The 24,753-nt window shown below is 40.0% G+C and overlaps 1 protein-coding gene across 4 annotated transcripts in view; it reads right to left on the bottom strand.

Annotated features, from left to right (window-relative positions):
* RTTN (rotatin) overlaps window positions 1-24,753 on the bottom strand; it is a 118,732-nt gene that overhangs the window by 16,409 nt on the left and 77,570 nt on the right. For all 4 annotated transcript variants that reach the window (XM_043444405.1, XM_043444406.1, XM_043444407.1 and 1 more), the window contains 10 exons: window positions 23,163-23,352; window positions 21,613-21,704; window positions 11,834-11,927; window positions 9,293-9,485; window positions 7,682-7,772; window positions 4,381-4,534; window positions 3,228-3,365; window positions 2,697-2,914; window positions 2,099-2,204; window positions 1,043-1,140 (listed from right to left, as the gene is read on the bottom strand). In XM_043444405.1, the coding sequence (XP_043300340.1) occupies window positions 1,043-1,140; window positions 2,099-2,204; window positions 2,697-2,914; window positions 3,228-3,365; window positions 4,381-4,534; window positions 7,682-7,772; window positions 9,293-9,485; window positions 11,834-11,927; window positions 21,613-21,704; window positions 23,163-23,352 (1,374 nt within the window). The remainder of the gene's footprint in view (window positions 1-1,042; window positions 1,141-2,098; window positions 2,205-2,696; window positions 2,915-3,227; window positions 3,366-4,380; window positions 4,535-7,681; window positions 7,773-9,292; window positions 9,486-11,833; window positions 11,928-21,612; window positions 21,705-23,162; window positions 23,353-24,753) is intronic.

Genomic DNA, 24,753 nt, shown 5'->3' with positions numbered 1-24,753 from the left:
ATCTAAAGGACTACTGACAGATGATGGATTAAAAAAATGCAGTGTATATATACAATGGAATATTAGTCAGCCACAGAAAAATCTTGCAATTTGCAACAACAGGGATGAATTTTGAGGGTATTATGCTAAGTTAAATAAGTCAGACAGAGAAAGACAAGTGCTACATGATTAGACTCATGTGGAATATTTTTAAAAACAAACAAAAAAACAAAATAAATGAACAAACCAAACCAGAACCAAAAAACAAAAACCCACATAGACACAGAGAGCAGAGGAGTGGTGACCAGGAAGGAGGGGATGAGGCGGAGGGTAAAGTGGTGGAGGGAGTCGGCTGTTTGGTGATGGACGGAGACTAAACTTTTGGTGATGAGTAGGTATAGTGTGCACATAAACAGAGGTCATGCAGTACAGATGGAACTGATACAGTGTTATAAACCCAAGTTACTGTGATATAAAAGAGTTTCCTTAAAAACCTATGTTACATCAAGTTGACAGTGAACACACAGCCTGTCACGAGTCCAGCAGACTCAGTGCTAAAAAGAGACGCTGAGAAGTCACTAAGAAGGAAATGAACATTAGGAACACCGGCTCTGCAACTGCCCAGACCCGGGGCAGACACGGGCTTTACGCATTACTGGTTCTGTGATTACTGTCATGAGTGAGCAGCGGATAATAAATATGAAGTGTTCAGCACAGTGCCTGCCGTATAGAAAACACTTACTAAGTTATTCTATTTCTAGAGAACCTATGAGAGAAAGATATTCTTTCTGTAGAATAAAAATGTATCTTACACATTCCAAAAGGCTTAAAACAACAACATATCATATATAAATCTCACTTAAAGATCTTCAAGTGAGAAATAAGGTGCACACACATACAAATAAATCCCAACGCAAACCTGCTAATGTAGAAATCCCATTAATTTATGTGGCTGTACCTTTCCTCTAAAACACTCACTTCAACCAAACATGGGTGTCATTTATGAGCACAAGGACTTGAGAGATGGTGACCCCTGCTTCCCAGAGTCTGAGAACTCACTGACCTTTTTCTTCAGCGCTGCCCTCCCTGGCTTCAGAGCACCCAGGTTCAGCTGTGCATGAATGTGCTTCATCTGCTCCACGCAGCTGTCTACGAGATGGGCTGGAAGACAACGTCCAAAATAGTCAGAAAGATACTATATTTCCAAATAAGTAAAAACTATATTCAACAATCAAATTTCTCAAAAAATGATATTTTCTGTGTCTAACCAATTCTATTTTCACATTTGCAGTGAGACATTAATGAACCAGAGGAAAAAAACACAGGAGAACTAAAATGCTAAAACCCACTTGTTTTTAACTTAGTACTACTCTTCACACATCTCATTTATGTTGGAGGCGTGTGGAGTTTCAGTAGCAAAGTTACAACTGAAATCAGTGGACTTGATATTCTCTTTCATCTCAAACACCTGTGGTTCCCTGAATCTGGATGAGAAATTACAACACTCCAGAGGGAAATTTATATGAAAATCTAGGATCATCTAAGGTGGTTATTATTCCTATTGAAACTACATGTTTTCTTTGTGTGTGCAATATGTGCTTGTGGTTAACACGTGATTATTATGAAACTGAGTGGTATGTTACATTAAAAAACTTCTCTAAGATTTAATAGACTCTAGAGAAAGACTCACTGCACAAAGAGTAGCCCACCTGTGTCATCTTGTGCTCTGACAGAAACGCACGTCTGGCCCCCTCCCCGCTCAGGCCCCACCGGGGGCCGAGGGGCGCCCCTGTGCAGCGCAGCAGGCCCTCCCCAGACGTCTGCTTGGACGCGGCGGGGTCCACGTGTCAGCCCGTCTCCCAGTTCTCCCCACCCCCCGCCTCCCGTGGTTTCCACACGTTTGCTCTCTACATCCGTGTCCCTATTTCTGCTTTGCAAATAAAACTATGGAATGCTTCACAGAAAATTTTTTAAAATAACAAAGTATGTTTACTATGTTTCTGTATGGGGGAAAAAACTGTTCTTTTCAGTGACACTACAATTTAAAGCTCTTTACACCTAAAATAAACAGGCGGTAAAATATACAAGTTAAAAGCAGCTGAGGCGTCAGGTGGCTCACCCTTCAGAGCGTGTCTCTGTGCTCTTCTGCTGACGGCCAGAAGCGACATCAGTGCGTTCACAGCGACCCTCTTCAGGACATCTTTGGAAGTTTTTCCTTCATAGCACTGCAAAGAATGCAAGTCAAACTGCCTTCGAGAAAAACTTAAGCTGTAGCAAAACACTTATGAATGAAAATATGAGCTATCGTTAGTTTTCAACTACTTCATGAAATCCACTAGAATTTGATAAATCATTAAGATTTGACAATGTTCTGTGAGGATGAGACTGAATAAAAAATCTGAATGAGAAAATCATTCTCAAAGACTCACCTCTAAAGAAAAAAGCTATGTTGAGCATTAACATACAGCAAGTTTAAGCAGTTAATCAAATTCACAGGGGAATACATGTACATACATGTAATTTATTTAAAAGGCCCCTTAGAAAACAGAAGAACTGGAGAACGATTATCAAATTCCTCCTTTCTTCTGTTATTTAAATGGTTGTAATAAGCATTGCTTTTTAATTCGAATGATTGAATAAAATTCTTAGAAGACCAAGACTGAGAGTCAATTATTTAAAAACTAAACCAAATTTTAAAAAAATCAAGAACCACTAACCTGAAGAATTACTTCAGTAAGTCGTTCCAGAGAGTTCTGACTTTCCTGGGTTTTGTCAAGAAGTGAAACCACTGTTGGACTGTGGCATAAGCTTGTTTTATCCTTATCTTGGAGATGCCTTTTTGCTTCTTCGGTCAAGAGAATAGAAAGGAACTGCAGGCTGGCGGTATACAGAGCGGGGCTGGTGGCAGACAAACGTGCACACCTGCAGAATGTATCTGAAAGATAATTTCATGTATGAATGACTGGAAACATCTTCAAAATTAAAGAAGTGAGTCAAATTTATTTGAGCAACAAAGTTTATAGGTTTTTTAATGCTAATGAAGTTTATTAGCACAGCAATAACTGCAGTGTTTAAAGGTAAATTAAATAGTACCAAGACAACCTACTGATCAAGGAATTGATTTCATTTTCGTTTTGTTCTTTTTATATAGATTCCTATTTATAAGAATGTGTGAGTGTGTGTAAATAAGGGATTATCTTAATTTTATGAGCAAAACCACCCCGAGCCCAGCAAGACCATCTCCTTACCGATCACCGCTGCCCAGGACCGGGCCAGACTCATGGTAACAGATGGGAAAGAGGCAGGGCCAGCTCGCCTCAACAGTGCGGCCAGAAGGTTGAACAGATGAGTCCACGTCTGATAAAAAGCTGACGTTAACTCTACATCTGTAAAAAACAGCAACCAAAATGTTTCGACTTATTAACACAAAGAAGAAAAAGAGCCTTTTGAAAAATAACGTAAAAATCACCTCCTGCTCCCTGGGGGGGTCTCACCCCGTTCTCTTAGGGAACGCGTGGTGTAACCTTGTCAGCTCACGCGGACATCACTGCCACTTGCCAAACCTGCACCTGAGTAACTACTGCTCCCCCGGCACTGGGGTAACGCGGTGCTGACGAGACTGCAGACTGCCTTTGCGGGGCGTCGTAAACCACTTCACCTACCAGACCCCAAACCTGCAAAGCCATAAATGCAAAGGCCTAAACAAGAATGAGCTAATGGGCAAAGAGAGTTACCAAATGAATGATTACTTCATTATAAACTCTCTCAGACAACTATCATCTTTTAATTTTGAGAAAGAAGCTATGCTGCTTTAGTTTTCCCCACTAGTAAGCTCTATATTCAGCATTTCATTAGAGTATATTTTTTAAGAATTGCAGACCTTTGGAAATTTCTGATATTATATTCTGGACTTAAACTTGTTATTTAGTCATAGCTTATAAGAATAATTAACATCTAACACTCACTGTACTTTCTAACATTACATAAAGAACTTTACCCTCATTTAAAATGACAGCATTGGTGAATGGTCCTTCATTACACTGCGTACTTGCCTCAAACAGTCTCCTGTAGCCACTTAAAATATCCAACCTGTAAGACACTTTATGAAAAGTCTTCCAAAAACACTAGCAAAGAACAACCCAAAATGTGACCTTGATCTGAATACCTGGTGCAAAGTCACATTATTTACTTTACTTCTAAACAACAACAACAAAAAAATTTAAATAAAAATAAAGCTCACCGAGGAGGAAGGTGAGAGGGGGGTTCAGGATGGGGACTACATGTACACCTATGGCTTATTCATGTCAGTGTATGGCAAAACCACTACAATATTGTAAAGCAATTAGCCTCCAATTAAAATAAATAAATAAATTTTAAAATAAATAAATAAATAAAGCTCACCTAATATATCTTTGGTACATAGCGTGAGAACTCGGATGATGTTAGGGATAAGATGTTTCAGAAGCTCATCCTGAATCACAAGGTCAGGATCCACCAATAAACATGACTGCAGAAGCTGGGATAAGGAGGACAGGTATTCTAGGAGAAAGGACACCTGCTCGAAAGAGGAGATACAGTAAAAATAAAGCATGTCATATGAAAAGCTCATCTCAGTGATGAAGTGTCACTTCTTTATAATACAAGTTAACAAAAAAGTCATAAAATATTCATCATAATTTTAAAAGACCTAAAATTAACACACAGCAGACAAAGCATTATTTTTCTCACAAGCATGTCATTAACGGTCACATTAACAGTGTCAACTATAATTATACCAAACAAAACATCATTTTCAAAGCCAAATTCTGAATTCTATTTAGAGAGAGAAAGCCTTTATGGTTTTCAAGTAGCTAAACTGTGGAAGAAGCAAAAAAGGCAGTCCAAAGCTCTACAATTCTGTAAAGAAAGATTGTAACATATTCTTCAAGGTGTACAATTGAGGGGTGGGAGAAGTCAGCCTAACAGCCTACTGACTGCTATAAATAAAATGAAAACATGTCCAATGTTTGCCCTCAACTATCCTTCAGCATAAAAATACTATTCTTAGTTTTAAAAGAACAATTAAATCCTCCTTAAAATTACCAATAAAACCACCTCTGGAATGTTGGTTGATACTAATACCATAAGAAGTATTAATGGGCAAAAATACTTAGAAAAAAAAATTCTCTGGACATGTAATAATTAAAGAACAAACTCTGATGACATCTCTCTACCACGTCCAAGCAACGCGACAATCCATAGAAATGAACTTCACAGATACATTCTGGCCTCTCTTTCTGTACACGTGTGCACACACACACACACTCACAGTTTTTCCTCCCATGTTACTCTCAGAGTCAGGGACTGCCAGGCATTTGTTGAGGCATAAGTGCTTACAGGGTCTCCCTCGCGGCTCAGTAGTAAAGAATCCACCTGCCAATGCAGGAGACACGGGTTTGCTCCCTGGGTCAGGAAGATCCTCTGGAGAAGGAAACGGCAACCCACTCCAGTATTCTTGCCTGGAAAATCCCATGGACAGAGGAGCCTGGCAGGTGACAGTCCATGGGGTTGCAAAAGATGCAGATATAACTTGGCGACTAAACAACATAAAGTGCCTCTATGGTGAATGGTGTCAGACTGCTTCCAAAGAGTTCTTCTGTCCTACTTCTCTGGATGAAAGGTACTCCCTTTATCTAATCTGTGGACACATTTTACACAAAAGTACAGGTGGCTCTACGTTTTTCCTATCGGTGAAATGCAAGCAGTTGGTGACATTTACTTTCCTTATCGCTGTGAAGTACTTCCTGACCCCTTGCTATGCCACACCACTGCAGTTACAGTGAGTCTGCCCTCTGCATGTGTGGTGTGACCATGACCGGACAACCCAGGGGAGGGGAGAGCCAGCAGGAAGCCTGGGCGAGAACGCCCGAGCTGTCAGGTTCTCCCGTGAACTACCGTATCGAAGATTCAGTCAGCTACCAGTATGATAGTTCATAAAGCAACTATCTTTTTTTTTTAATGTTTGAAATTCTTTCTTTAAAAACAAACAAAAAAAAGGCCAGACCAAGCGACCCTCAGCTTCAGCACCTCATGTCTCTGTTCCCCACAGAGTTCTGCCACACTCTCTGCCTCCCCACCCACAGCCTGTCTCCTCAGCTCTGCTCACATCTCACCTCGATGAGGCTTTTGCTGAGGTATCACCCATCCTCACTGATTCTTTATACACCATTCATCACCACCTGATAAAACCTGTAACTGCTATTTACTGTTTACTGTCTCCCGTTCCGAGGACCCAGACTCCGTGTGGGCAGGGGCATGCCTGCTCTGTTCACAGAGGCATCACTAGCGCCTACAGCACAATATAGCGGGGCATATGCTCCAGGGTTTTCTGGAATGAATGAACCATCTTATGTAAGGATGAAAAGGCAAGAAGCAGTCAGTCCACACAGGCCACACAGTGCAAGAGTAAGACTGTGGATTCCAGAAGCAGCCTGCACGGGCTGGAACCCTGGCCCTGCCTCTCACTGTGGGAGCCGTCCTGGGCAAGCTGCTCGCTGCTGGGCTCGTCGTTTCCTTTATAAAACAGGCCCTAATGGCACTTCCACCTTCACAGAGTCCTGGACCCTCTGGCCTCATCTCCGCCTCGCAGACTCTGCACCAGCCGCTCCATGCTGGTTCCTGAACAGGGTGACTCTCAGGGGCCCCGTGAGGCCCCACGGACTGGCTTCCTCACTCACTGCAGGCCCTGTGTCACTGTCTGAGCGCCCCTCCCCGAGCCCTCGACGCAGAAAAGCCCTGCGCTGCCAGCTCTGACGCTACTCCCTGTTCCTGCTTTAGTTTTTACTCTCAGGTGTCTGCCTAAGACATCATCAGGCATGTATGTATTCAAACACTGTCTACACTCCCCACTTGAGGGGAAGGTTCTCTGTTTTATTCATTTAGGGAAGATCCTGCTGCTCGGTAGGCCCCCAGTGAAGACGTGGCTGGATGGACAGACAGAAAATCAGGGGCGATGGCCAACACACAAACAAGCACACTCACAAGTGGAAACCCTGCGCTGGACCAGCGTTTGGAAGATGATGTGCAGTGCTACCCAGCCTTGTAGGAGGGGTCTGCCTTACGCAGAAAGCTCAAAGAAGACACCGCAGAGCAAGAGATACTGGTCTGGGCCACTTATTATCTCTCACCCCAAATAAATCTTGTGGCCCTTCTTAAAAATCTGATCTTAAGGTACCATTTCTGTTAGCAACAACTTCACTAAATATCTGTGAAGAAACAAACATAAATTTATCCTAATTAAACTGAGCTTTGAAAATACACAGAATTTACTCACTAAGTATTTCTACAACTTTAATTTAGGTAGAAATAACAGAGATAACCTAAAATCACAGAGGGGGAAGGTGGGCTATACAGTGAACATTCCCCTTTGTCTAATACAGTGTTCAAAGGTAGCCAGATCCTTGATGAAACATGTCCAGCTGGTTAATGATGGAACCAGGCGTAGAATCTAGGACCTCAAACCTCTCACTGCTCTTTGCTACCAGAGACGTCTGTGGTTGGAATATTAAGTAACCAATTTCAAACAACCTCATCATACCACATACACCCTAAGAGACTCTCACTCCTCTCCTGTGGTATGTCCTCATCAGGATTTCTGTTTCTGGCACTTAAGGCTACAGAAACGCACATACAGACGAGGTGAGAGGGAGATGTGGGTGCTCACCTGAGCCTGAGTGTGTTCAGCAGGAAGAGACGTGGGCAGCAGGGCCCGGAGCTCCTGGACGCTTGTCTCTAGGAGGGTGGCATCTGCAATGCTGTGAAGGAAGAGAGGAAGCACCCTTCAGACCATCGAGATGCTCGTTACTGAAGATGAACAAATCCGAATTTACAATTTGGATATGACCATGAACAGAACTCAAGAAAAGGGATTTTTTATGAAATGAAGGAAATAAGTGTTTATAAAAGTTTCTCTAAAATATTTCAGAACATGGGAAAAGATATCATCAGGTAAATGTCGGAAACCAAGAATTCTAAGGAAAATATATAGTGAAACCTATTACAAGCAGAATATAATAAAGTCCTTTCAGAAGGAAAAGACAAGAGAAAGATCTTGGTGCTTATGTCCCTATTTAAAATAGGAAAAACACTTTTGAGGAAGTAAGTTCTGATTTACAAAGTAAAAACCAAAAAAAAGAAAGAAAAAAAAACAGCAAAAAAATTTAAGTCAGAAATAGCAAGGATGGAAATATAAGCCTTTCCTATAAGATTCTTTAATACCTCCGTGCCCTCAACGTCACAAAAGACTCTTAACAGACTCTGCAGAAGCAAAAATATTCCTAACACTCCATTTTAACCATTTTTGAGATAGGAAACATTTAAGAAGGAAAGACAATCGCCTAGCAGTTTCGTTTTCCAACTCTAGTAGGACAAGAAATGTAAACAGACCACAGTCTCGTCTTCCTGCCTACTATAAGGGGCAGAGTAAAGAAACAGACACCACTAAGTGAAGCACGGCAGACTTCTTCCTCTTGAGACTGCCCTTATCCCAAAAAGAAAGAGAAAGCGCTGTGATTTGGTGAAGAGAAGGAAGACAATTCAGAGAGCAGATGTTCAAAGAGCAGAAACAGAGAGAGAGAAATGCAAATGAGCATGTGGGGAAGAGGAGATGGGTACACGTGGCTGGAATAAGCAGGATGTCCCGAGGGAAGGAACACTTTACTCAAGAGAGTATTGTAGACAACACCTCTTTTTAATCCTAATAGTCATCCCATTAACTAGTATTATTAATGACGCATCAGAGATTAAAATGCCTTTACCAAGGCAGCAACACTAGTGAGAGAATGAACCATAATCAGGCCCTAAGTTGGACTGAATCCAATCTCCTTGGCCTTTTTAACTATACCATACAGCCAATCAGAAAATCAGAAAAAGTCCAGTCAGATGCCAATTAATATTAGATACATCAAAGAACCAAATCATGATTTCCTTAAAGTTTATCAGACTACTTTCTATTAAAACTTTCAGGCTCCCATAACTAAACAATTCCAAATGTATTTTAAAAATGACTTTTCAACCCAATGACGTTATTCTGATATGACCACTAGGGAGATGAAGCCCAGAACTCCTTCACTTCCATTCTGAACAATCAAGGAGACTTGTATCATATTCCTTGAGTGTGGCAGAGGACAAACTTCTGAGTTTTAAAATATCAGGATGGGGTAAGGGAAGTTTAACAGTTAGTGAAACAAAGCAACACAAATGCTTTAACAGATTGAAAATAAAAACTGCCCAGACAAATCTGGCAAAAGCGAAAACCTTCAGTCTCCCTGCTTACCTACAGAGCTGCTCAATGAGACGGGTTCGTCGGAAAGCGCCGGCAGTGTCTCCTGGAGTGGTCACCAAGAGACTGTCTAGGAGGCTGCACATCGCGGAGAGGAGGGGCGGGGTGACAGACACACACTGCCTGGGCAGAGGAGCAGAGAGGGGTGAATCAGGAGGAAGCCGTGGAGACGCAGCTTCACGCTGACCTATTATTGAGATAGGTGTGAAAATTATCACCACTGTGTTTAGCCTGTGGTTACATACAAAATTCACAAGTTCTGATAATCAGATGAAAGTTCCTACAAGTGCTAAAGAGAGACAGTCTGCTGGGGAATTCCCCTAACTGCTCAGCACACCTCAAGCCTGAGGCCAGCTTGTCAGACATCCAGCTCCTCCAGCGTGTGTTTTTGTGCACGTGTGTGAGCACGCACGTGTGCATGTACACACGTGTGTCTGAGGGACACCTCGGGTGACAATGTACCCCAGGACGAGAAGGGCAGGACACAGTTCTGTGTCTCACGCCCTCGGACACTGGGTAACAAACAGATGCACCACAATTCTTTTTGTTTTTTAAACTAAGGGCCAGAAGCGTTTCAGCACTCAAAATATTTTTAGATTTTAGAAAAGTAATAAGGTACATGTATCCTCGTGCTCAGTGGTAAAGAATCCACCTGCCAATGCAGGAGACACGGGTTCTATCCTGGGGTCAGGAAGATCCCCTGGAGAAGGAAATGGCAATCCACTTCAGTATTCTTGCCTGGGAAATTCCATGGGCAGAGGAGCCCGGTGGGCTACAGTCCACGGGGTCTCAAAAGAGTCAGACATGACGTAATGACTAAACAAGAACCACCACCACCCTACACTAATTAACAACCCCAGTGGGATCCTGGGCAACGCCCCACAAGGAAACAAATCTTTCTGCAGTGCAGCAGACACGTAATCATAACAAGGAGGACAAATATATAAGCAAGTACAACTTCCAACTAGAATTGGTCAGATTTTGTAACCAAATGTATTAGGGCACAGCTAAGGCTTACTGCCACCTAAGTTCTGAGAAAACTTTTCACTTTCAGAAATTCTGGATTTTAGAACTGAAGATACGAGAGTATGGAACTTTCCTAGAAGACTCGGCAAGGGACTGTTAACAAGACAATTTAATCTGCCTCAAGACTCCCTCATGACCTTTACTTCTTATTTCTATTTTAAGGAAACATTCTATTTTGAATAAACCAAACTTACACAAAAGTACAAAAAAAATTCCCGAGATACCCTCACCCTGATCCCTAAATAAGATTCCATTTATATGAAACATCCCAAACTGGCAAATCTATAAACAGGGAAAGCAGACTAGTGCTTGCAGCAGGCTGGGGAGAGCAGAGGAAATCAGGAGTGACTGCTAGCAGGAACAAGTTTTGTTCTGGGTGATAAAAGTGTTCTACAACTGACTGTGGTGATGTTTGCACAACTGTGTGAATACACTAAAAACCAAGGAATTGTACACTTACAATGAGTGAACTGTATGAATGTGAATTATATCTCAATAAAGCTGTGTAAAAAACAGTAACTCAACATACTCTTAGAAATAAATGTTCATGAGATTCGTTATCAAACTTCATTTCATGCTCTGTGTCCTAAGCTACTGAAAACAACCTGAGTTTGCTTCTTTTGTTCTTAAGAGGATCAGATGAGTACTTTCTAAAATTAAACATTTTTATATGTTGTTAACATAAATTACTAAAAACCAAATTGGGACACTGTTCAGGAAGTTCTGGAACAAACACTGTAAGGAAAATTCAGAGTAAAGTCTTACTTAGGCAAATATTTCTGAAGTTTTAGAAAGCATTTTCCCTGCAGATGCTCATATTTCAGTGTTTAAAATTACCTTCTTTTTAGGTAGTATATTCATTACAGATTAGGGGTTTAACGCTACTGAATAACGGCCTATCTACTGTCCTAGAAGAAACAAAAGCGAGCAGTAATCTATACAAATACATAAAGTGTGAAGCAGACAGAGCTGGCAACAGTCCCCAAAAGAATAAAATATACACACTGTCATTAATAAAAATAAATCCTAGGCTACTCAGCACGACCTTCTTATAAAATAAGGACTCGAAATATTTTGTGTGCTTTAAAACAAAAGCATACGCTTTGAAAAATCCTTATGAACCCACTTCTCATCACTTTCAAGTGGATTCACTTTTCAAGTGGCAAACTGAGGTGTGTTCCAAAAAGAAGGGAAAAAAAATGAAGCTAATTAACATCTATCAGTTCCTTGATTCAAATACCAAATATCCATTATTATCTAATAAGGAACCATATGGCAATCAGGGTATTTACTTGATGGCCAAATTCCCATTTATTAGTTAAGAGTATTTGTTTGTTAATTTCTGTACTTATTCTATTATGTTCTGTGACATTTCATTTTGTTCTTATCTGGACAGTTTGTTCTGTGACTTAATTTGGTTCTTTTATCCAGAAATTTACTTTCAAATATCTGTCAGGATCAACTTGTCACTCTTCTTTCTGAAAGTAGAATGCCTTCCTAAAAGGATACCTTGAGCCACCAGCTGGTCGTGTGTGACTTCAGGGTGAGGCGCCGCGGAGAGGACGAGGGACTGAAATTCAGCACTGCCCGACGAAGTTGCCACCTAGGGATTAGCAAAGACAGTTACTTCATACGTGGAGCACTCACTGGTTAACATCACCAACTGGGAAATGAAACACCAGCAACATACACACAAGAAATCCTCACACAAAAAGGTTCATCACAAAAGCACACTAGTTAGTATAACTGAAAAGCACTCCATGTCTTGAGAGTCATAACAGTTTTTGGAATGGCATTTTCTGCTTCTTAGACCTGTTACAGTTCATGTAAGTCAGTTAACTCAAAGGAGCAAAGTTTTGATTTGAAGCGCATGTAGGATTTTAAGGTCCTGACAGAGCCCATTCCCAGTCTTCCCCAGTGGCGCAGCAGTAAAGAATCCGCCTGCAAAACAGGAGATGCAGGAGACGTGGGTTCAACCCTAGGTTGAGAAGATTACCGGAACATGCACACAAAGCCCATTCCCACTTAATGCTCAAATGTTGAGAGACTAAGAAGCATACTACTTTAACTATGATTTGTTGTGTCTTTAATTTGCACTTCTTAATTCATAAGTAAAGAGTCTTTTTAGTTTCAAATGGCACACACAAATTTTAATAGTGTCTATAAAAGAATTAGCAGAAGTATTAAGAGATTTTTCTCTATCTCTTCCCGTGTAACAAATGAACTGTTTTTAAAAATTAAGAACTATGCTGGTACTGTACTGTACAGTACTTCATAACTATACTGTACTTCATAAAACATCTTTTGGAAACATTAAACATGATAGAAATTCTGTAGAAAACAAAATTTCACATGCAGGAGGGGCAGCTGTGATGGCACAGGAGTGGCCAAGAGGAGCTACCCCACATCCAAGGTCAGGAGCCTCAGCCTAGAGGAGATACCCCGCGTCCAAGGTCAGGAGCCTCAGCCTAGAGGAGATACCCCGCGTCCAAGGTAAGGAGCAGCAGCTGCGCTTTGCTGGAGCACTGTGAAGAGATGCCCCCCGTCCAAGGTAAGAGAAACCCAAGTAAGACGGTAGGCACTGAGAGAGGGAATCAGAGGGCAGACAGACTGAAACCACAATCACAGAAAACTAGCCAGTCTGATCACACGGACCACAGCCTTGTCTAACTCAATGAAACTAAGCCATGCCATGTGGGGCCACACAAGACGGTCATAGTGGAGAGTTCTGAGAGAATGTGGTTCACTACAGAAGGGAATGGCAAACCACTTCAGTATTCTTGCCTTGAGAACCCCATAACAGTATGAAAAAGCAAAAAGATAGGACACTGGAAGATGAACTCCCCAGGTCGGTAGGTGCTCAATATGTTACTGGAGATCAGTGGAGAAATAACTCCAGAAAGAATGAAGGGGATGGAGCCAAAGAAAAAACAACACCCAGTTGTGGATGGGACTGGTAATAGAAGCAAGGTTTGATGCTGTAAAGAGCAATATTGCATGGGAATCTGGAATATTAGTTCCATGAATCAAGGCAAATTGGAAGTGGTCAAACAGGAGATGGCAAGAGTGAATGTCAACATTCTAGGAATCAGTGAACTAAGATGGACTGGAATGGTGATTTAACTCAGATGACCATTTTATCTACTACTGTGGGCAGGAATCCCCGAGAAAAAATGGGAGTAGCCATCAGAGTCAACAAAAGAGTCCGAAATGCAGTACTCGGAGGCAATCTCAAAAACGACAGAATGATCTCTGTTCATTTCCAAGGCAAACCATTCAATATCATGGTAATTCAAGTCCAAGCCCCAAACAGTAATGCTGAGGAAGCTGAAGTTGAACAGTTCTATGAAGACCTACAAGACCTTTTAGAAATAACATGCAAAAAAGATGTCCTTTTCATTATAGGGGACTGGAATGCAAAAGTAGGAAGTCAAGAAACACCTGGAGTAACAGACAAATTTGGCCTTGGAGTACAGAATGAAGCAGGGTGAAGGCTAATAGAGTTCTGCCAAGAGAACGTACTGGTCATAGCAAACACCCTCTTCCAACGACACAAGAGAAGACTCTACACATGGACATCACCAGATGGTCACACTGAAATCACACCGATTATATTCTTTGCAGCCAAAGATGGAGAAGCTCTATATAGTCAGCAAAAACAAGACTGGGAGCTGACTGTGGCTCAGATGATGAACTCTTTATTGCCAAATTCAGACTTAAATTGAAGAAAGTGGGGAAAACGACTAGACCATTGAGCTATGACCTAAATCAAATCCCTTATGACTATACAGTGGAAGTGAGAAATAGATTTAAGGGACTAGATCTGATAGAGTATCTGATGAACTACGGCCTGAGGTTCATGACATTGTACAGGAGACAGGGATCAGGACCATCCCCAAGAAAAAGAAATGCAAAAAAGCAACATGGCTGTCTGAGGAGGCCTTACAAATAGCTGTGAAAAGAAGAGAAGTGAAAAACAAAGAAGAAAAGGAAAGATATTCCCACTTGAATGCAGAGTTCCAAAGAAGAGCAAGGAGAGATAAGAAAGCCTACCTCAGCTATCAGTGCAAAGAAATAGAGGAAAACAACAGAATGGGAAAGACTAGAGATCTCTTCAAGAAAATTAGAGATACCAAGGGAAAATTTCATGCAAAGATGGGCTATATAAAGGGCAGAAATGGTAGGGACCTAACAGAAGCAGAAGATATTAAGAAGAGGTGGCAATAATACACAGAAGAACTGTACAAAAAAGATCTTCACAGCCCAGATAATCACAATGGTGTGATCACTCACACTCACCTAGAGCCAGACATCCTGGAATGTGAAGTCAAGTGGGTCTTAGGAAGCATCACTACAAACAAAGCTACTGGAGGTGATGGGATTCCAGTTGAGCTATTTCAAATCCTGAAAGATGATGCTGTAAAAGTGCTGCACTCAATATGTCAGCAAATTTGGAAAATTCAGCAGTGGCCACAGGACTGGAAAAGGTCAATTTTCATTCCAATCCTAAAGAAAGGCAATGCCAAAGAATGCTCAAACTGTCACACAATTGCACTAATCTCACACGCTAGGAAAGTAATGCTCAAAATTCTCCAAGCCAGGCTTCAGCAATACGTGAATCGTGAACTTCCAGATGTTCAAGCTGGTTTTAGAAAAGGCAGAGAGACCAGAGATCAAATTGCCAACATCCACTGGATCATCGAAAAAGCAAGAGAGTTCCAGAAAAACATCTATTTCTGCTTTATTGACTATGCCAAAGCCTTTGACTGTGTGGATCACAATAAACTGTAGAAAATTCTGAAAGATATGGGAATACCAGACCACCTGACCTGCCTCTTGAGAAACCTGTATGCAGGTCAGGAAGCAACAGTTAGAACTGGACATGGAACAACAGACTGGTTCCAAATAGGAAAAGGAATACATCAAGGCTGTATATTGTCATCTTGTTCATTTAACTTATATGCAGACTACATCATGAGAAATGCTGCACAAGCTGAAATCAAGATTGCCAGGAGAAATATCAATAACCTCAGATATGCAGATGACACTACCCTTATGGCAGAAAGTGAAGCATAACTAAAGAGCATCTTGATGAAAGTGAAAGAGGAGAGTGAAAAAGTTGGCTCAAAGCTCAACATTCAGAAAACTAAGATCATGGTATCTGGTCCCAACACTTCATAGCAAACAGATGGGCAAAGAGTGGAATCAGTGGCTGACTTTATTTTTCTGGGCTCCAAAATCACTGCAGATGGTGACTGCAGCCATGAAATTAAAAGACGCTTCCTCCTTGGAAGGAAAGTTATGACCAACCTAGACAGCATATTAAAAAGCAAATTAAAAATTAAAAATTTTTTTTTTGTCAACTAGGTCTGTGTAGTCAAGGCTATGGTTTTTCCAGTGGTCATGTATGGATGTAAGAGTCAGACTATAAAGAAAGCTGAGTGCCGAAGAATTGATGCTTTTGAACTGTGGTGTTGGAGAAGACTCTTGAGAGTCCCCTGGACTGCAAGGAGATCCAACCAGTCCATCCTAAAGGAGATCAGTCCTGGGTGTTCATTGTAAAGACTGATGCTGGAGCTGAAACTCCAGTACTTTGGCCACCTCATGAGAAGAGTTGACTCACTGGAAAAAACCCAGACGCTGGGAAAGACTGAGAGCAGGAGGAGAAGGGGACGACAGAGGATGAGATGATTGGATGGCATCACCGACTCAATGGACATGGGTGTGGGTGGACTCCAGGAGTTGCTGATGGACAGGGAGGCCTGGTGTGCTGCGATTCATGGGGTTGGAAAGAGTAAGACACGACTGAGCGACTGAAGTGAACTGAAAAACTCTAAAGCTGAAAAAGCCCAAACTGTCAAACACCTCCTATGTAAAAATTACTGTATCCTCCCATCAGTTTCTTTTCTCTGAGACAGCATAAACGTCCCATACCTGTGTCAGCTCCAGGTCCATGCATGCACGCAAATAAGTTGTGAACAGAACTTATGAAACAACCTACCACAGACCCAGACACTGTACAGCTCACGGTATCCGTACATTGATTCCCTATTTGTCCTAATCCTTAATGTAGGGTACCTTAGACTTGATCTGACAGGATGAAAGCAAAACCTAAGGTTATTTTCATTTGCAGTTTCTGATAGTAAAAAGAAAAAGAATTTGAAGAAAATGGCACAAGAAATTAATAGTTTTTAAAATCCTTCTTTCAATTTCTGACCTCAATCACCTCTCGCCACTTGAAGTATGACATTACAGTAGTAACAGCCAAGTGACAGAAAGCTGCAGCCAAAAGTTGTAAGCTGAGCAGAGAGTCATCTACAGATGGAGGCTAGATAAATCTCAGTCTCAATAAATCATTCACAAATAAGCATGTACCAAATGTCTTATTTCATATAACATTAGATCCACATAGGAGGAGGGAAAAACCTAAAGACATTTTAAAATTATATCTGCCTATAACTGGCTATAAGAGATGTGTTTTTATTTATTTATTTATTTTTTTAAGAGATGTGTTTTAAAAAAAAAAAAAAGTTCCTGTCAATCGACATCCAGGTAAGTTTCAGTCTGTGAAGCAACAATCACACACTGAGACTGACGTCACAGCCACACAGGACCGCCAAAGGAGCCTGGCTCCAGCCACGAGCTCCCTTGGCTATAGGGGAAAAATTTTAGAGGACGAGGAGCTGAAATCCTCTGTCTTTTCACTGAACATCGCTTCAACTGACGAACACTCAGGCAGTCCTCTCTACTGATGAAGATTACACTCACTGCAGGAAAAGAAAGCCTCTGAGGACCCACTAAATACCTGGCTCATTAGAAGAATGCAACAAACAGGCCTTCATAAACACTGGGCTCTTCCTCAGTATCAGCCGAGGAAGGGACAAACAAATTTTGAAAAATATGATTTCAGAAAGTATCTAATAGTTGCATTCTAACTTATCCCACCCCATTTGGTTGATAAAACATAAGAACGTCTTTCTAGACCAATATACTGTGTTTTAAAAACTGACTGGGGTTATTTATATTTCTACTAAACAATCTGCATTTTTAAAATTTGCTATATTAGCATGAAAGTGTTGGTTGTTCAATCGTGTCTGACTCTCTGCAACCCCATGGACTATAACCAGCCAGGCTCCTCTGTCCATGGAATGCCCCAGGCAAGAATATTCAAGTGGGTTGCCATTCCCTTCTCCAGGGCATCTTCCCAACCCAGGGATCGAACCCAGGTCTTCTGCATTGCAGGCATATTCTTTACCATCTGAGTCACCAAGGATTACTATTTTAATAGATAAAAATAAAAATGTATTAAGCTGACATGCTCTCTACTGTCCTCAAGTCTTGCTTGCTTGAAAATAATCTGCAAAGGACATTCATTTGATCATATTTAATAATATACACCAGTATGTGAATGTGTTATTTGTCATCCTGGTCTATAAAATAACTTTTAACTACCATCGAACAAATGTCAATTCATATTTCTTTAATATCAATTATAATGTTTCATGACATTTCACTCTGCTGAAGTATCTTTACATCTTTATAGCTATTACAGATTCTCTCTTCAAATCCATAAACCCAGACTCAGGTCTCCTGGTTAATCCCATCTGGTCATACCAGTAATCAAACTTAAGCCTTTCTCCCACACTCCAAACAACTCCATGCATTTTCTGAATATCTAATGCTTCCAGCACCACACAGCTTGGTATTCAGTTATTTTCTAATTATGCTTTATGTCTCAACTAGACTTTCAAATCTCATATGTGGGCACTGAATTCTAAGACATATTTGAATATCTTTTTAGCTCCTTGTAAATGGGTACATAATATAAAAAAGAAGGTGTTGATCCTTTAAAGCACATTTCAATTGCCACTTCTCACACAAAATCACCCCCTATTTCATCATTTCTTTTCATCTAAGCTCACTGCACCCTCCCTGTCGCATCTATTTCGGCACCAGTCACATTTGCCTTGTGGTGAAGGGGCAAGACATCACGGCCAACGACCTGCGCACAAAGGCCAAATGCACTTCTGGATTCAAGTAACGCTCGGCCAGTCAGCAATGCTGGAACCCTGCACAAGATAGTTACTCATTCCATGCCTTCATCTCTTCTTTTGTAAAATAGCGATAGTAAAAATGATTTTCAGTTTTTTAAAGGGTATGAGGACCCATGAGTAAAATTTCTCTATAAATGTTAAAATAAAATCAGCTTTCCTTAAATTAGTGCTCTGGAAAGTTTGAAAGAATCACATATTTCACAAAGAAAAGCTCAAAAGGAAATGACCCACATGTCCTTTACTTTGAAAACTGATAAAGCAGACATAATTCTGCTCAAGATCACAGAAAAGACCAAACTTTGGTGTTAAAGCTGTTAATACACACTGGTATTTCCAAGGCATAAATACCCATCTAGTTTGAATATCTCTGAGAAGTAGAAATGTGATTTCAGGAGGAAAAACAGCTGATGCCTGACCCCCCCACTCCCACCCCTGCCCTGGGGAAGGGGACAGTGAGCTGAGGAAAGCCATCTCTAAAAAGGCTTTATTTATAGGGCAACACCCCCAAGGTAAGAGTGACACTCCTTACTCTATCTGTAATTCACAAAACATACAAGCTGCAGTCAACTACACCAATACTCATTAGATAACACCATTCCAGTACCTAATGCGGCATCAGGCCACAAGGAAGGCAATGGCCCAGGCACAGTGCGCTGAATGGCAGGACCCACACTGAAAGGTAATGCTCTCCTTGGAAAGACAAAGTGGGAGAACAAACCGATCAACAAGTTGTGCCTTTTCTCAATTCTGGAAGACATACAAAACTATGATTTAAATAACCAGAGACGCTTATTAGCAAGATTTGCATCCCTTTAACTGATACCTTAATTTGTAATTTCAACATTTTCTTATACCTGAGGAAGCATTAGTTGGTCTGGGTACTGAGTGCTTAGGTTTAAAGTAACACTGACATAATGAATAACAACTCTCCACATTTGTCTCCTGCTGGAAAAAATATATATAAAAAAAATATAGTACCTCTCATATGATAAGGAAAACAAGACAATTCATATTACTGGAGTAATTAGAATAATTTTTGTGAATAAAAGTCAGCAATTTGGTGAATAAGTTACCAACACCAAAACTCTTCTGCTTGGAAACCAAAAAAGAAAGAGCGAGCTGACTGTAAAAATTCTAACAGGTAGTCTTTTGAGAAGTAAACACAGGACTATACACAAGAATCGGAGAAGGCAATGGTGACCCACTCCAGCACTTTTGCCTGGAAAATCCCATGGATGGAGGAGCCTGGTAGGCTGCAGTCCACAGGGTCGCTAAGAGTCGGACATGACTGAGTGACTTCACTTTCACTTTTCACTTTTATGCATTGAAGAAGGAAATGGCAACCCACTTCAGTGTTCTTGCCTGGAGAATCCCAGGAACGGGGGAGCCTGGTGGGCTGCCGTCTATGGGGTCGCACAGAGTCAGACACAACTGAAGCGACTTAGCAGCAGCAGCAGTAGCATACAAAAGAATTCTTAACAACAGATTTTATTGGTATATACTTCTCAAAGTCTATGTGATATCCTCACATAAACAAGTTAAAGACTTGCATAAATAGTTCAGTTCAGTCACTCAGTCATGTCCGATTCTTTGTGACCCCATGGACTGCAGCATGCCAGGCTTCCCTGTCCTGGATTAATAGAGGTGCTTCTATTTTAATTACTATAATAAGTGACATATTTACAAAGTGTTTCTCAGAAAAACTAGTATCTTAATCTGCAAGATTTATATATTATTATAAAATAAAGAAATATAAATGCTTGATTTGCTTTTGGGTTTTGTAAGTCTCCTTGTATAGAAAAAAATACAACTTGGTTATCTACCAAGCAGCTAAGATAACTCAAAGTTACTTAGAGCAATTACTATTTACTACATACCTTCTATAAACAAAGAACTGAAGGAAGTACAGATTTCAAAGTTAGCCTATAGCCCTTTAAACAAGAAGGGTAAACCTAAGAATTACTATTTTTAAGCACATAACTAACACTGTCCTTCTATGAACTAAATAGCCAATTACTACAGTTCTCTTTAGCACTGAGTCATATCATTATGTCTCTTACTGAAACAAAGATACATACTATTTCTAGCTTGCAAAGGAGAGCATCACTTCTACTGGAATTGGCATAATTATTCTATTTTTCTAAATAAAGGTTCAATTTAGCACTAAACATAAACTCTTCTGAGTCTGGAGGCAGGGGAGGGAGGGAGACTCTTAAAACTTAGCAAAAAGTACCACTCTCTTGAGAAACTGCGGGAGGTGAATCTCATTAATGCCGGTATAATTATTTAATTCTCATATTATTTTTGCTCCTGGAAGCAGCCGAGTCAAACCTTTGCCTTCCTAATTGGTTCTACTACACAGTGATTGTTCCAAAAATACATTGCAATGTTTTCCAGTTGAGAATGACTTTGTATGCTTCCAAAACAAATGAAACCTAGTATGTTATTATTTAGAAATACTTAGTGTCTCAAACTTTTTAGAACAAAGCAACTTACAAATAAAAAGGAAGAAAGGCAGGCAGGTGTAAATAAATATCAAGCATTTCAGATAATTAAGACAAGCTTTTAAAAAAAAAAAAAGACAAGCTTCTATCTGATGCAACTATTTAGAAATGTGTTTAAAGTCATCAGTACCACACTGGAATCGCCTGAATGAGTCAACATTCTTCAAACTGTCTGGTCCTTAATCAAAATTTCAGGGTAATCAAGCACTGCTAATCACATGGGGTTTGTTTTCTTCGGCTACTGTGTGCTCAGTCGTGTCCAACTCTGTGCCACCCCGTGGACTGTAGCCCGCCAGGCTCCTCTGTCCATGGGATTCTCCAGGCAAGAGTACTGGAGTGGGTTGCCATGTCCTTCTCCAGGGCATCTTTCCAACCCAGGACCAAACCCACATCTCTTCCATCTCCTGTAATACTGGCAGGCGGGTTCTTTACCACTGCGCTACCCGGGAAGCCCTTTCTTCTGCTACTACTGATAAATGTTTTAAAACTTTTGAACTTCTATCAAAAAAAAAAAGGTAGAAAATAGGTTGAAAGTTCATCTAAAATTATATTCAGTACACTTATTTGAGCCAGGTAGAACCTAGTTCTAGACAGACAGCACTTCAACTAAATCCCAGTTGCCATGGTGATCATAACCTGATTCTTCACATCCATTCTTATCCCTCCACTATGTAAATGCAAATTTTTGCAGAAATTCAAAATGCAGCACTTCTGCGTTCTTTGGAAGTACCATTGTTTCTGATGTAGAGAGAGAGCTTGGATCTCGATCTTGACTGGACATTCGAGATGGAGCCCTCCAGAACTTGAACGAGTCATCTAAACCTGTGACAACAGGAAAACTGTCAACATTAACAGTCTCTGGGCATCTTAACAATTAACAGGAAGAGTAGTCCTTACCTGAAACCAGTCCAGAACTAAAGAAAAGAGTATTTATACCTAACTTTTATCATCCGTAATTAATATATACAGCATGTTTCACAAAAAAATAGCAATTAGTTTACTATGCTTTATAGCTTAATCTAACATAATTTATGGAGAGCACCAGTTCCCAAACTTCAAAGTGTAGAAGAATCAAAGAGAGCTTATTAGAGAGGTTTCCTGAGTCCTATTCCCAGCGATTCCATTCTGCAAATCAAGGTGGGGGGGGCATAAATTTGCATTTCTAACAAGATGGGAGCAGATGTCAACGCTGCTGGTTCCAGGGCCATGCGTCCAGTGACACCACTACAGAAAATCCAAACAATTAAAGGGGTGTTTTGCCACAGGGACATTTGTTTAGAATGTTCAGAAACTTCATCAAATGTCATTCTCTTCTTAATTCCTCCAAGAAGTGAGCAGAAAAGTGAGTTAGAAACGTACACTTAAGTATTTCAGGATAAAGAAATTTCATGTTTACAATTTACTCTTAAATGGCTCAGAAAAAAATATATATATGCATATAAATAAACAAATTTTTCTTGTATGTACATACATACACATGGGAGGGCAAATACAGTAAAATGTTAATATCTGGGAATTCCTTGTTCTACTCTTAAACCTTTTCTGTGGGAAATTATGTCAAGGTTTTTTAACATTAATTTAAAATTTAAATTTTTAAAATTTTTATTATTTATATTTAAAACTATTTTTTCATTATTAAATTATTTATTATTATTAAATTGCTATTTCTTTTTATGAGACACAATTATTATTTATAGGCACTAAGATCTTATACTTAGGAAATCCAAGAGAATCTACAAACAAGTAGAAATTAAAAGATTTCAGCAAATATTTTGATAGATGAGTAATATGCCAAAACAGGTTTTCAATATACTAGCAAAACAAATTAGAAAATTTAGTAGGAAAAGTCTCATTCTTGATTGCCTGAGAAGAGCCTTCCAAAAAAAAATTTAAGACATAAATAGAGGAAAAAACTATAAAATTTTACTGAAGGGCATGAAATAACTTATGAAACATTAATAAGATGTCAAAAATGGTTTTCATGAAGAATTTATAACACAGAAAAATGCTTACGCAACGTTTAGTGAAAGGAGGAAATACAAAAATGTACATAAGATATGAACACAATTATATAAAACAAACAAAAGCTATACAGAAAAAGAAGGCTAGAAGGAAATACACATCCTAAATGCAACACTGGCAACCTCTGGGTAGTAGAACTAGATATGAATGTTTTCCTGTGTATTTTTCATTGTTTTTCAAACATTTTGTAACCAACACAAAGGTTTTAAACAATTTAAGAAATATATTTTATTAAAAATATAAACATAATACCCTTACCATTTAAATCATTGCCTTCAGAAGGTCCATTAGGAGCTGAACAATTGAAATCAAATGCATACTGTCCCAGGTAACAATGTTTTACCATATGACTCAAATGTTCATAAAAATGGCAGTGGTATAAAAGAGCCTGGAGGGCAGGTTTTCCTATGAGAGAGAGGCCAGAGTCCTCATCATGGACACAGGGGCCCTATAGGAAAAGAGAGAGAGAGACAGGAATTTACTACATAATTTCTTCAAAAAGACCCACTGTCTCCCCACAGTCCCCTTAAGGAAACAAATGCTACCACACTCCTTCACTTCTCTCTGTCCTTCCACACGTACACCAGCCTGACCCTGACCTGGGAAGTTAATCCAGCTCTCTACTGTCAAAAAATCCACTAAAGGCAGAAAGCTGATCTAGTCTTTCTTGAGGGGCCACTTAGATTAAAACGTTTCTATGAAATGGTATAGCTCTAGTCAAGTAATTATGTACCTCAGCCACAAATACAGTAAAAGTAGTATGTTGCAACCCACACAAAATAATGAAATGATTTGTATTAAAATATCTGAAACAATGTGATTCAAGTTATTTTATTCAAAATTATTTTTGTGCCTATCAGTAAGCTAGATAAAGTGAAAACATTCATTAATATCCACAGTAAAATCTGTTTGTCACTTTATTTTCCACTGAATGAAACCCTTCTTCCAAGGGCATTTCACATGTGTGCACGCTAACACAAACACATGCGTATGCACAAACACACACACATATACATTTTCCAGCTGAAGGCTGAGAAGAATCTACCATTGCATAGTTTTAATCTCTTTGCACTTTTTTTTCCAAATAATTTTTTGAGGTGCCACTCATGATGTTTTCTGGAATATCAAAATGACAAAAACCAAGCAATCAGTGAAAAGTATGCCAAGGATCAGTTTAAAGTATGCAAATTATCACATCACCAGGTGGACAGGGAGGCCTGGCATGCTCCAGTCCATGGGGTCGCAAACAGTCGGACACGACTGAGCAACTGAACTGAACAGAATTGAGTTCAAAACTATTTCTATTTTTCCGAAAATGATAATATAGTTCAGACTTTTAAAACAGTTCTGTTTTAAAGAGAGAGAAAAATAAAAACAAAAAATAAAAAGCTAAGTGCCAACAGGAAAGGTCTGCAAATATAGCATTAACTATGAAATTTGTATATGTGCCACACTTCTCATGCCCCCTGATCACCAAGGAAAGATGAACCTTTAAAACTTACTATCCAGGAGGAACCAAGATGGCAGAGGAATAGTACGGGGAGACCACTTTCTCCCCTACAAATTCATCGAAAGAACATTTGAACACTGAGCAAACTTCACAAAACAGCTTCTGACCACTAGCAGAAGACATCAGGCGCCCAGAAAATCAGCCCATCGTCTTCGAAAGGAGGTAGGACAAAATATAAAAGATAAAAAGAGAGACAAAAGAGCTAGGGACGGAGACCCTTCCCGGGAAGAAAGTCATAATAGAGGAAGTTTCCAAACACCAGGAAACCCTCTCACCTGCGGGTCTGGGGGAAGTTTTCGAATCTCGGAGGGCAACCTAACTGGGAGGAAAAATAAATAA

Source organism: Cervus canadensis, chromosome 23, assembly GCF_019320065.1.
Source record: "Cervus canadensis isolate Bull #8, Minnesota chromosome 23, ASM1932006v1, whole genome shotgun sequence".
Classification (NCBI taxonomy): domain Eukaryota; kingdom Metazoa; phylum Chordata; class Mammalia; order Artiodactyla; family Cervidae; genus Cervus; species Cervus canadensis.
This window is presented reverse-complemented; position numbering and strand designations above follow the sequence as displayed.